The sequence below is a fragment of the Lissotriton vulgaris genome, chromosome 5 (assembly GCF_964263255.1).
Source record: "Lissotriton vulgaris chromosome 5, aLisVul1.2, whole genome shotgun sequence".
NCBI lineage: Eukaryota > Metazoa > Chordata > Amphibia > Caudata > Salamandridae > Lissotriton > Lissotriton vulgaris.
The window spans coordinates 1797957561-1797971716 of NC_141693.1; the positions used below are offsets into that span (position 1 = coordinate 1797957561).

At 52.1% G+C, this 14156-nt stretch overlaps 1 protein-coding gene across 2 annotated transcripts in view; it reads left to right on the forward strand.

Moving 5' to 3' along the window:
- ACLY (ATP citrate lyase) overlaps nucleotides 1–14156 on the forward strand; it is a 320315-nt gene that overhangs the window by 264215 nt on the left and 41944 nt on the right. For both annotated transcript variants that reach the window (XM_086924155.1, XM_086924154.1), the window contains one exon: nucleotides 7006–7156. In XM_086924155.1, the coding sequence (XP_086780281.1) occupies nucleotides 7006–7156 (151 nt within the window). The remainder of the gene's footprint in view (nucleotides 1–7005; nucleotides 7157–14156) is intronic.

The window sequence follows — 14156 nt, forward strand, 5'->3', positions numbered from 1 at the left end:
CACCCTCCATCTTTTGTGATCACCATTGGTTACAATTAATCTTGCACATCAAAATCACGGTGGCTGCTGTAAGGTTGGGGCAGTGTAAGCAAATCCTGCGTGACCTGCACAGGAGTATCTGTTGAATTTTCTATTTTGCCACAGAGAATAGATGATAATCAGTGAAGTTTCTGGCAAACAAATGTTTGCATGCTGTGTGCGGACTCTTATCTACCACATGTGACACCTTTCTCCTCTAATATGCTTCTTAAGAGATAAAAGGAGGGGAAGCGAATGACTAACTTCACTCCTACCCTCCTCTCTCCTATAATTTGCAATAGGAGGCATAGATTTTTTTTAAGTAGCTGCATATTTTAAAGACCACATAAAAGACAGAGTGAGAGCCAATTTCGTGTTTGCCAGAAGTTGTAATGGTAACAATCACTTTGGTAAATTATCACTGCTTCTTAAGTACTAATGAATTCATTTGATAAATAGTTATTCTCTCTCCTTCCTCCAAAAACTTCTCTGGATTCCTTATGCAATCATAAGTATGAAGTTCCAGCAGGCCCGTCTTCAAATGTACCACCTGGATATTTCTCAGTGCAATAAAAAGAGCACCAGCTAAACATTTAACTACAAATCCTTTCCTCTGTACATTTCGGATCTGAAAGAGACACGTTAGTGACAGATTCCTTACCTTAGAATATCCCCAGGCGTCAGACTGGATCCGGAAACTTTTGCGTAGCAGTACCCTTGCGGGCGGTAGGCGTCGTCTGCGGCTCCGCGTCTGTCATTGGCGTTGTGGGCGCCGTGATGACGTCGTCGGAGTACTTAGACGCCGCCTCCGCGTGCTGACGTCAGTTCTTCTTTTTTCCGCGCCAGTCAGCGCAGATCTGGAAAAAGCAGTAACCCAGTCAATTTTTGACTAACTTTTTGGTGATCCTTTTCGAAGTCTTACGACTCGACGGTGCCGTAGGGATGCCCGGCTTCAAGCATTGCGAAGATTGCGACCGCACCATGTCGGTCACGGATCCTCACCGCCAGTGCCTGACGTGTTTGGGCGTAGACCATGACGACGAGGCCTGGCGGGAGCGGTACCGCAAACGGCTCGAACTCCGGCAGTCGGCCCCGCGCGAGGTCCCGGTTCCACGGGAGGTCGAGGGACAGGTCGCGGGGACGGAGCCGTCACAGCTCCGGGAGTCGGTGCCACTCCTCCGGGTCCAAGTCGTCAGGAAAGAAACACAAGAAGTCGAAGAGGCATCATCGCTCTTCTGACTCCACCCCCCCCCCCCCCTCCCGACGCTCGCACGATGCGGCCGGGGGCTCGGGTGACACCGCCCACGCGGCTCCTCAGGAGTCGCGGGCGTCGCGTCCGGCCCCATATCCTCCGGTCCCTGGGCTGAACGCGACGCCGGAGGAGATTGAGCGTTTCCTCGTGGCCATGAGGTCCCTTTCTCCTCCGACGGGTTCCGTGGCGCCTCCGGGCCCAGCGAACCCGTCTGGGGGCCCTAGTGGGTCGGGGGCTTCGACCCCGACGCCGTTGGGTGCTTCGGCCCCGGCGCCGCAGGGCCCCACGATCCCGACACCGCCGGTGCCTTCGGGCCCGGCGCCGCAGGGCGCCGCTGGACCTTCCTCGGGCTCCGGTTCGTCGCCGGTGGACCTTACGACCCCCCCGGTGTCGGTCCGTGTGGTGTCACCTCCGGCGCCGTCCTCGGGCGGCGCCGTCCCCGATAGCTCCTTTGCTTCGGTTCCGACGTCGGGACCACGCCGATCGGCGCCGCACCCATCTCAGGAGATGGGTGATGAGGAGGATTGGGAGGGGTCTGAGGCCCCTCTGACCAAGGAGTGTCAGTCTAGTATGGACTGGGCAGGAGACCTTGGGGAGGCCAGTGGCCTGGACACCTCTCCAGACCCTGGATTTGTCTCTCCTCCTACCGTGGCTTCGGAGGAGGAGTGGAGTGGAGTGGAGTGGAGTGGAGTGGAGTGGAGTGGAGTGGAGTGGAGTGGAGTGGAGTGGAGTGGAGTGGAGTGGACGAGGGCGGCCAAGGCCTTGAACCTTGAGCTCCCCGTCACGGCCGTGAGGACTAACCTCCTCACAGAGGTCTTTAAACCGCAGTCATGCTCGGCTGAGCCTCTGCTGCCTTTTTAATGCGGCCTTGACTGACGTTCTTTTGGGCACTTGGTCCAGGCCCGCTACGGGTTCGCCCGTGGATAGGAACGTGGCCAGACGCCACCGCCCGGCTCCGGGCGACCCATGTTTCCTGTCCTCCCACCCCACCCCTGAGAGTCTGGTCATCCAGGCCTCCAATTCCCAGACCGCATTCCCGACGGCCCCGCCGGACAGGGAATCCAAGAGGTATGAGAATTATGGTAAGAAGATATTCTCCTCCCTTAGTTTGGGCCTGAGGTCTTCCAACACCACATGCCTCTTGGGCCGCTACACCCACTCTCTGTGGGAGACGGTGGCGGAAGTAATGCCAGAGTGCCCGTTGGAGGTCGGGCCAAACTCTGCCAAGCCCTGGTGGAAGGCTGAGATGCAGCCAAGTATTCAATCAGGTGTGGGCTGGATACTACCGACTCGCTAGGGAGAGCGATGGCTAAGACGGTGGCGGTGAGACGCCACGCCTGGCTGAGATCCGCCAATTTTTCGGCTGATGTCCAGAACACTCTGATGGACATGCCGTTCGATGGCCGTCGCCTCTTTGGCGACAAGGCAGACCACGCGCTTGAGCGCTTTAAGGACTCCAGGGCTACGGCCAAGTCCTTGGGCCTCTCGGCCCCGCGCCAGCAAATGGGTGCCCTATCGCTCCTTTCGTGGCCAAGGCAGGGGCGTCCCCACACGTGCCGCCAGCCACTCGCCTCAGACTATCGTCCAGCGCGGCGGCGGCCGTGGAAACCGCCGCGGAGGCGGTCGGGGAACCAGGCGAAGTCAGTCCACACCTGCCCCCGCGGCATCCACCTCTAAACCCTCCTAGTCTGTGCTTTTCGGCCCATGTGACGCCAGTGGGAGGCAGGGTTCGCCATCACCACTCTCACTGGCGCACTGTCACTTCGGACAGGTGGGTGCTGCAGATCGTCCGGAGGGGCTACTCCCTCCCCTTCGAGGCGACTCCTCAAGCCATGCCACCGCAACACCACCGCGTATCTGGGGATCACTTGCGGCTCCTGCAGGAGGAAGTTTCGGCCCTCTTGGCCAAGGGGGCCATTGAGCGCGTTCCTGGGCCAGAAATAGGACGTGGTTGCTACTCCCACTACTTTCTGGTACCCAAGAAGAGCAAAGGGGGCCTACGCCCTATCTTGGACCTGAGGAACGTCAACGGCTTCCTCCGGAAGGAGAAGTTCAAAATGCTGACACTGGCTCAGGTCTTAGCTGCCCTAGACCCAGGAGACTGGATGGTAGCGTTGGACTTGCAGGACGCATATTTCCACATCCCCGTCCTGCCGGCCCACCGGCTTTACCTGCGGTTCACGGTAGGCCAAGAGCCCTTTCAGTTTACCGTGCTCCCCTTCGGCCTTATCAGCGCCCCACGGGTGTTCACGAAGGTGATGGCGGTGGTCGCAGCTCATCTGCGCAGGTTGGGGGTCTCAGTCTTCCCCTACCTCGACGACTGATTGTTGAAGGCGGGCTCGCCCCAGACAGTCGTCAGCCACCTCCAGACTACGTCGGATCTCCTGCACCAGCTGGGATTTTCCATCAATGTGCCGAAGTCACACCTGTGCCCCTCTCAGAAGCTCCTTTTCATCGGAGCGGTTTCGACTCGGCGCAGTTTCGGGTTTACCCTCCCGAACAGCGGGTTCGGGATATACAGGCTCTGATTCCGATCTTCCGGCCTTTATCCCGAGTTTCGGTCAGGTTGACGCTGCGGCTTCTGGGGCTGATAGCCTCCTGCATCCTTCTGGTGCATCACGCACGGTGGCGGATGCGGGCTCTGCAGTGGGACCTGAAGTTTCAGTGGGCCCAGCATCAGGGCAACCTGTCCGACCATGTCCTGATCTCGGAGGGCACTGCGAGACAGCTGCAGTGGTGGCTCATAGACCACGATTGGGTCAACGGCAGATCCCTCTCCCTTCCCCAACCGGAGCACGTAGTTGTGACGGACGCGTCCCTCCAGGGCTGGGGAGGCCACATAGGAGAGGCGGAGATCAGAGGCCTCTGGTTTCCGGCGGAGTCCCGGCTCCATATCAACCTGTTGGAGCTGCGGGCGATTCGTCTAGCACTGAAGGCATTCCTCCCGTCTGTCCGAGGGAGTGCAGTGCAGGTGTTCACGGACAACACCACCGCCATGTGGTACTGCAACAACCAGGGCGGGGTGGGGTTGTGGACCCTCTGCCAGGAGGCTCTGCGCCTCTGGCAATGGCTGGAACATCAGGGCGTGACTCTGGTGGTTCAACACCTGGCAGGTTCTCTGAACGCCAGGGCGGACGAACTCAGCCGCCGGTGCATGATGGATCACGAATGGCGTCTGAACTCGGACGTGGCACAAGGTCTCTTTCTGCAGTGGGGAGAGCCTTGGTTAGATCTATTCGCCACCGAAGAGAACGCGCAATGTCATCAGTTCTGCGCGTTGGAATTTCCAAGGCGGCACTTGCTCGGAGATTCTTTTCGTCGCGAGTGGAGCTGCGGTCTGTTGTACGCCTTTCCGCCTATACCACTTCTGCCCAGAGTGCTGAAGAAGATCAAGCGCGACCGGGCACAAGTCATCCTTGTGGCTCCGGACTGGGCACGAAGGTACTGGTATCCCGAGCTACTCAGTATGTCAGTCGATCCCCCGGTTCGTCTGCCTCTTCAGGAGGACCAATCTGTCGCAGCAGCAGGGGACGGTCCTCCACCCGAACCTGTCCAGTCTCCCCCTCCATGCTTGGAGATTGAGCGGCGACAGTTGAGGCCATTTGACTTGCCTCCTGAAGTTTGCAACATCATTCTGGCAGCCAGGCGTCCCTCCACAAAGTCGGTATACGCCTGCAGGTGGAACAGATTTGTGGCATGGTGCACAGCAAAGGCTGTGGATCCCCTTAATGCCCCTCTTTCTGAGGTTCTCCTCTTTCTTCTCTCTCTTGCCCAACAGGGCTCTGCTCTGGGCACTGTCAAGGGCTATCTTTCAGCTCTTTCAGCCTTTCTGAGGCTGCCGGACCAACCTTCTTTGTTCAAGTCCCCTATCGTTAATCGATTCCTGAAGGGCATCACTCATACGTTCCCTCCTGTTCCCTTTGTGATGCCTCAGTGGGACTTGAACCTGGTTCTTAAGTTTCTGATGTGCGCTCACTCTGAGCCACTTCACAACTGTCCTCTTCGCCTTCTTTCTTTGAAGACTGCCTTCCTGGTAGCCATCACCTCTGCCAGGAGAGTGAGTGAGCTCCAGGCTCTATCTTGTAAACCTCCTTTCCTTTCAGTCCATCCGGACAAGGTTGTGTTACGGACGAGACCCTCCTTCCTACCAAAGGTAGTCACGGCCTTCCACATTGGGCAATCCATCACCTTGCCCACCTTCTTTCCGCCTCCGCACCCCTCGAGAGAGGAGGAGAGGCTCCACCGTCTGGACCCAAAACGTGTGCTCTCATTTTATTTGAATCGCACACAGCAGTTCCGGGTGGATGATCAACTCTTTGTTGGATACGCGGGCGCTAAGAAAGGGAAAGCGGTGCACAAGCGGACCATCTCTCGGTGGATTATCTTGTGCATCCAGGCGTGTTACTCCTTGGCTAAGAAGGAACCCCCTGTTGGGCTGAGGGCTCATTCCACTCGAGCCACAGCCACTACAACTGCCTTGGGCCGAGGTGTGCCCTTGCAGGACATTTGCCAGGCGGCTACGTGGGCCTCGCTGCACACGTTTGCAAGACACTATTGCCTGGACAGTCAAGTCTGGAGGGATGGCTACTTTGGCCATTCCGTCCTCCAGGACTTTCTGGTGTGATTATTGGTTCGCAGACCCACCACCACGGGGTTGGTATTGCTGGGGTATCTATTCTAAGGTAAGGAATCTATCACTAACGTGTCTCTTTCAGATGCACAAGTTACTACTTGTGTAACGATATATCTGTAAGAGACATTAGTTAGTGATAGATTCCTTACCGACCCACCCATCCTCCCCGTTTTGCGAACCGATATCTAGGGTTAAGGTCATCGCCTTTCAGGGCCCTAGTTTCATGGCACCAGTGTTGGTTTTTGGCATGGCTCTGCGCTTCTGGCGCGGAAAAGCTGTGTCTAAGAACTGACGTCAGCACGCGGAGGCGGCGTCTAAGTACTCCGACGACGTCATCACGGCGCCCATGACGCCGACGACTGACGCGGAGCCGCAGACGACGCCTACCGGCGCGCAAGGGTACTGCTACGCAAAAGTTTCTGGATCCAGTCTGATGCCTGGGGATATTCTAAGGTAAGGAATCTATCACTAACTAATGTCTCTTACAGATATATCGTTACACAAGTAGTAACTTGTGCAACTGCCCCAAACCTCTGTCCTCTTCCTAGCCACACTTCTGCACCTAATCTAGATATATTCTACGGCTTGTTAGTGTGTTAAAAATTTATCAAATAACTAAAATATGGTATGTAAATATGTAAGCATTATTTGTATAGTGTAAATATGGTCACATAGCAGTGGAACATTGTACAGGTTAAGAGGAGTCTGACAGTCGCAACACTTGGTTCGCCCGGCTTGTAAATGACGAAGCTCCTGGACTACCTTATATCAAGTATACCTACCAGTTTGGCCACTTAAGCTGCACCAGTGAAAGCGTGATGTGCTTGAAATGTGTTGGTGGATGCAATGTACAGTTGGAAAAATAATGTTTTAGTGAGTGGTGCACTCGTATAAAATCCAGGTGCTTAGACTGCTTTACAGATGGTACAGAAAATGTGTATATGGCATGTAGACCACTGCCTGCTTGGGTGGACTGCTAGGAAATGTGTGCCTGCTAGCTGATGCCTTTCTGCTGCTGTATATAAATAATTGCCTCCGCTTAAGTGTTACTCTTTTTTTGTACTCATTAACTTACCTCATTTTCTTAATTTTTTTCCCTCAGACTCCCAAAGTATGCCTGCCATTTCATTGAAATGTGTCTGATGGTGACAGCTGATCATGGCCCTGCTGTGTCTGGAGCTCACAACACCATTGTCTGTGCCCGTGCTGGGAAAGACTTGATCTCTAGTGTTACATCTGGACTGCTGACCATTGTAAGAATGTTGTGGTATCTCATTGCCTTGGGACCCTCCGATTCCTCACTCCTTTTATTTTAAACCTACCTTATAGTCAAGTCTGTCCTTGTGCCATAGACTGACATGCACTGGATTTTAAGTTACATTATCAATGCTGATCTACAAAGAGTCCCCTGTGGCTTATCCATACGGAGCATTTGGTTTTTTTTTTTCAGCAAAGGAGGCCTAAACGTGGTCTTCGATCAGTTTAACATTTTTTGATTAAGGTTTCACCAACAGACTGCTAAAAGCTGTTATTGTTGAATACGTAGTGTGGAAAATACCAGTACTTGCAGAGGCTTTGCGTCCGCCCACTCATTACCATTGGTTGGCTTTCTAGTCTGTCTGCCTTGCTTGCTGCTTATTTAATGGCTTTCCTTCCTCTCCTTTGGTTTGTCTCTCCCCTGAAACATAGATTCTGATGAATATTTCCATCTGCAGATTCCTTCACTTTAGAATATTCCCAGCCACCAGACTGGATCTGGAAGACTTAAACAGTATTGCTCCTGTGCAGCTCCACGTTGACTTCATTGTGCCCTGGAAGTAACAACTGAGCCACGTAGGCAGCAGTTAATTTATTTCTGTGCTTTCATATTTGGATCCGGAGCTCGTCAGTTGTGGATTTTTGTCTAAAAAAAATGTTCTAGTGTGTACGGGAACTATGCCCCTTCCTAAAATTAATGTTTTGAATCTTGTTGGGACTGTCGCAAACAAATGTCTGTGACCGAACACCACGAGGTATGCCTCTGGTGTTTGTGTTCATGACACAACTCCAAGTCGTTCGAGGAGTGTGCCAGCATGAATCTGAAGGAGATCTGGGAATGTAGAATGAACCTATACGTCACCAAGCACCAAAAGAAGTCACAGAACTCCAGCTCAAAGCTGAGGGTGCGAATCCCTTCCCACTCTTGAGAACCAATTGAAATCTTTAAAGGGGCCATGTTAGGACTCTCTGGCCCTCATCATCAATCCATTTTTATTTGGTTTAATAGACCATTTACGCATATAACCACACTATGTAAAATCATGTTTAATAGTTTAAAAATCTGCCCACAAATTTTCCTAACATTAAGACAGGCTGTACACCAAAAGCAGAACGATATAGCAATCATAACTTTGTGAATCAGGTCCCAAAATGTCTAGTGCTTGAAATTGGGGAAAATCCTAACCGTAAGCTTACAAGAATAGGAATTTGTGAATGCAGGCCCTCGTCATTTCATCAGCTCATTTATCTCATACATAGTGATAATGCACAGCACATCAAGATTAGATGTAATAAGCACAAGTAATGTAATCACTTTCCAATCATCATATCACTATCGTAGATTATGTGGCCACCATGTTTCGTAACCTAATTGCAACAGTGAGAAATTTATGCTCCAAATAACAAATACATTTGGACTTCAGAAGTTGTAAATAAAGTAAGGCTGGCCTGCATCCTCTAATATTCAGTTGTCTAAGTAGTGGAGTTAAGAAGATTTCTTTGGAACTTCATAAAGTTTACCTAAGAAAAATGTGTAGTGTAGATTGTGCAGACTCTGAATCACATGGGTACGGTACAAGGTCTGGTTCACCAAACGCATCTCTAGGATAAGAAACCAGGACGTTAGGAATGTCAAAGCGAAACCTAATTAAGTAGTGCATATGATGCTGGCTTGGAATAAAGTTTCAATAGGGCTGCAAACCATGTGTAGTGGATAATAGCTGGTAAGCCACCACCCTTCTCTTACTACATTCCAAGGCTTCTGTTCTTCTCATAATACAACAAATTCATCTTTAACATGTTTTCGGGATGACAAAGTAATGCTCTGTGGACTATTAAAGAGTTCCACACGCCCAATCGAGCAAAGTTGGTCCCAGACATACGTCTGCCATGGAATGTTGCTAGCTTTATCGAGCCTCAGACAGTCTAATTATGGATTGATTGAGCAATGTATCTGTTTTGGCACGAATCGAAAGGCACAGCATTAGGGGTGCACGTTTTAATCGAGCCTCGATATGATAACCCCAACTCTGCATGACCGGCATAGGTGGGTACACCAGAGAAGACCAATAGCAACCGTCTTAAAAAGACCTTTCCGCTGGCCTGGATTTGTGTTGTCCGAGACTCCCCAGATGCCTGAATCATGTGTGGCCACCAAGATGCATCTGGCCTTGTATACATCTATCAGTTTGTCCAGGGGGTTAGAAGCTAATTTGGCAGCTAATGTAAAGACTGCAGCAATGGGCCTGTCAACATGGAACAGCCTGGTCTTGTTAACATAATCTGATGTCAGTTTACTAGTAGACTCCCCACAGACGACAGTATACGATTTAGAGTAGTTAATAGACAGGCCAAATTTTCTCATAGACAAAGCAAAATTGTCCAGTAGCTTCTATAGCCCTATTTCCGTTCTTGTAAGTATGACCTAATCATAAACATGTAACAGAGCTGGTAGTTGCCTTGCTTCCACCCTAGGTGTATTTACCTCCACAAGAACTAGAGATGTAACAAGATGATTAATGTAAAGGCCGAAATGAAAGGGTGCCAAAACACAACCCTGTCACAACCGTCTGAAGTTAGGTCAGCAAATGCACAATTACAGTATCCACTCCCATTTCTAGTTTTCTCTCCAATAATTTTGCTACGGTGACACAGTCGACCTTGGAACTGATGTCCATGAATGCTAGCTATAAACAAACACTCTTCACCTTGGTATATTTAATGATTAAAAGGAGAAGATTCAAGCATTGGTCTATAGTTCCCAGGCCTTGTCTGAACCCATACTGCCTCAGGAATTATGCCTTTATTAGTAGCCCATACCTCCAATTCATCTAAGTGTTCGACCCAGCACTCGAGCAGTGGAGTCCATCAGGGAAATGGGGCAATAACAAGAATCTGCTCGATCTCCCTTCCTGAAAATAGGAACCAGGATTGATTTGGACGTTGAGGTGGAAGGTTCAACATGTGTTGAATTTGAATTTAAAGGTATTTATTAAGCGCTAGTTTACCTAGCGGTTTCATGGCGCTGTGGGGGTGGAATCCTGAGTCAGGTAGCAAAACGGTTTAGATAATAAAAGCCTGTGAGAACAAAAGAGTTTTCAGAGTACTGCGAAACTCCAGATAAGATGGTATCGTTCTCATGGAGAGAGGTAAAGAGTTCCAAAACAGCGGAGCAAGGACAGAGAACTTAGAACCTCCCATTCTGCTCTTCCTGAACCGGGGCACCACCAAGAGAGAGGAGGAGCGCAGTTGTCTGCTAGGAATGTAGGGTTCGATTTTGGACTTAATAAAAATCGGAGCTGTTCCAGCGAGGGCCTGAAACGTAATGCAACCCATCTTAAAAAGGGCCCTTTCTCTAATAGTGAGCCAATGGAGGGATCTGAGGAGGGGAGTAACGTGATGAGATTTAGGTAAGCCATAAACCAAGCGGGCAGCTTGGTTCTGCACGAGTTGGAGCCGCCGAATGGCGTAGGCAGGAACACCAATGTATAGTATGTTACCGTAATCTAAACGGGAAAGAACCATAGCCATAAGAATCAACTTAAGAGCTGAAAAGGAGAAAAACCGTGAGATCTTTCGAATAGTGCGCAAAGTAAAAAAACAAGAAGAAACCACCGTGCTAATCTGGGAATGTAAAGTGAGGTGTTGATTGAGCGTAATCCCCTGTGTCTTAACAGAAGGGGAGGGGGGAAGACCAAAAGAGGGGGGGCAGAAGGTAGAGGACCAAGGGTTGAGTTTACCACCAATGAAGAGAAGCTCGGTTTTATCAGGGTTGAGTTTAAGATGGTTAAAATTCATCCAATCCCTGATAAAGACCATCACCGACTGGAAATTGTGAATAGAGTCAGGGGAATCAGAAAGGTCCACTCCGCAGCTCATTCAATATTATTGGAACCCATAGATCTATGTTTTGCAGCGTGAATCTTTCTGGATTCACTATGCTGTGCATATTCCGCGGTCTTGTGGTTGGGTCCGGATTCGTAGTCTTTTCTCTCTTTTTTTTTTTTTTTTTGTGGCCCAGGTGGGCGTCGGCGTCACCCTTCCTTGGGTGTATTTCCGGTGACGTCGGCATGCTTCCTGCGGAAGCTCCCATCCCTGGGCGCCATCTTCAGATTCTTTTTTCCGCGGTCGGGTCTGGATCGTTCCCGTTGGGCTCCAGACATTTTTGGAGAAAGTACTGCAAAGCGAGAAGTTCGAGAAGAAATTAAAAGAAGAAGACCAAGGAAGACTTCGCAGACCATTGGCGAAGAGAGAAGGAGGAGAGAACGTCGAGAACTTCGACGATCATCGACGTCCACGCGGTCAGGGAAGCCTGAAACGCTCGAGGATGGACAACACGCCGTTCAAGTTCTGCCCGAATTGCAGACACAAGTACGCGCAGAAAGATCAGCACCCGGTGTGCAACCTTTGCCTACCGGTGGACCACAGAACCGAAGACTGCAACGCCTGCTCCGTCTTCGCCGCGAAGACCCTTCGTGTGAGGAAGAGCCAGAGGGTAGCACACGCCACCCTCGGAGGAAAAGCCCCGACGCCTTCGCTGTACGACCTGGGGATGTCCTCAGAGGAAGAGGACAACGCTGCCGCCGAACACGACAGCTACACGGTCGTAGAGACCGATTCCAAGAAGACGCCTGATAAGGTAGGAGACTCGACGTCCCACAAGAGCACGAGAGACCCTGAGTCTCGAAAGAACGAGGGCCAGACCCCGAAGGCGCCGACGCAGCGACATCTGCAGTCCGCGACCGCACACAGGCCCAGCGGATCCTCAGAGAAGGAGTCCCTGGCGCCGAGAGCTGTAGAACAGCAGAAGGCTCCGAAGATCGCCTCCGAAAGGGGCCGGGCTGTTGAGCAGCAGAAGGCGCCGAAGATCGTCTCCGAAAGGGACCGATCGGCGTCGAGGGAGAAAGACCCGAAAGCTTTGACGACGTCCAAGGACCCGAAACCAAGTTCGACGTCCAAACCTTCGACGCCGAGAGTCTCGCCGCCGAGCCAGGTGACGAAGAGAGGGGCCGAGCGTTCCGAGGCCGAGAACGCAGCCGAAAGGGAAAAGAAAAGACGGCGTTTGGAGGCCGAGATGGCGAGCATCTTGCAGCGGAAGAAGGATTTCGACGCAGAGATGAGTACCTTTACAATTCCACACAAGACCAAGCACGTGGTGCTAGATCTGGTCGAAGAGGAAGAAGAACTCGGCGACGGACATGGCCCGGCCGCCGAGATGGTCGACGACCAGGGAGATGAGGAGAATCCCTACGAGGATTACGGCTATGACGAGGAGGAGGGCAGTAGGTTGGACGCCGAGTCGGCCACCTCTGACCCCATCGAGGAGGATTACCTGGATATCGACACCGAGAGCCCGGAGGAGGCGGTTGACACATACCCCTCGAGGCCCTCGCCGCCTGACGACATCGGGGCATACAATTCGGCGATACAATCTGCCGCAGCGGCATTTAGGTTAAAGCTCGACGAGGAGAAGCAGAAAGCAGACTTCCTGCTCGAGACTTTGCTCCCAACACAGACAAGGAGCCAGTTCCTCCCAATGCTCGAGAGCGTCTTGGCTCAAGGACAAGAAGCATTCAAGGAGCCCGCAACATGCAAGGCGGTAACCCCTAGAACAGAGAAAAAATACAAACACTCCACGAAGGACCCGGCCTACATTCGAGGCGAGGTCTCCGCAGACTCCATTATCACGGCCACGGCTAGGAAGAGGGCCAACGTATCTACTACCTCGGGCCCACCACCGGATAAGGAGAGCAAGAGGATGGATCTGGTGGGCAGAAGGATCGAACGGAATGCTGCGACCCACTGGCGCATGGCTAACTCCAACGCTCTTCTAAACAGGCACATGTACCAGATCATGGACGGCCTGGGGCACTTGGTGAAGGACCTACCCCAGGAGGCCAGGCAGAAGGCCGAGATGTTGGTCGAAGAGGGGAAAAATGCGGCAAATTCTTGCCTTAAGACGGCCCTGGACGGGGCAGACACCGCCAGCAGGCTGATGATGATGGGTGTCACGGAAAGGAGACACGCCTGGCTCAGGATTTCAGGGTTCAAACCCGAGGTGCAACACAGTATCCTCAACACACCGTTCAACGGCGACACGCTCTTCGGGGCAACTGTGGACGAGAAACTCAGCCAGCTCAAGAAAGATAATGAGACGGCAAGGTCTATGGGGGCGTTGCAGTTCAGAGGCAACAGAAGAGGCACCCCGTCACGGAGGCCCGGCGGGAGAGGTGGAAACCAACCAGGTACATCACACCAGGTTTTCCAGCAAACGCACCAGGCAGACTCACAGGGACAGCAAGGTCAGCAGAAACAGTCCTGGCAGTACCAACCAAGAGGTCAGTCCTTTCGAGGAAGAAACGGACGTGGCCAGAATAGGAGAGGGGGGCAGCAGCCCTCCTCGAAGTGACTCCACAGAACTCTGGGTGCCCAGCCACAGAAAGGACCCGGGGGGGCACCACGTACCAAGGGGTCGGGACAATCAAAACACCTACGACCACATGACACCAGTGGGAGGAAGATTGCAATTTTACCTCCAGGAATGGAGAGAAATCACATCAGACAAATGGATCCTAAACATCATCCAATTCGGGTATTGCCTGGAATTGGAGAAAAGGCCAACAAGCAGGAAACCAAGGGGAAGACCGCCAGCAGGAGACCAGCTGGCGAGGCTTCAGGAAGAGGTAAAGGAACTTCTGCAAAAGCAGGCCATAGAGCGAGTCCCATTCAAGGAAAGGAACAAGGGAGTCTACTCGACGTACTTCCTGGTACCAAAGGTAGACGACAAGATGAGGCCCATCCTAGACCTGAGGTTCCTCAACAAATTCATAAGAACACAGAAATTCAAAATGACCTCCCTGCAGGAGGTGCTACCGCAACTGCAGGTCGGAGACTTCATGGTCACGATAGACCTCAAGGACGCCTACTTGCACATACCGATGAACAAAAAGCACAAACATATGCTCAGGTTCACAATCGGGGGAGGCCACTACCAGT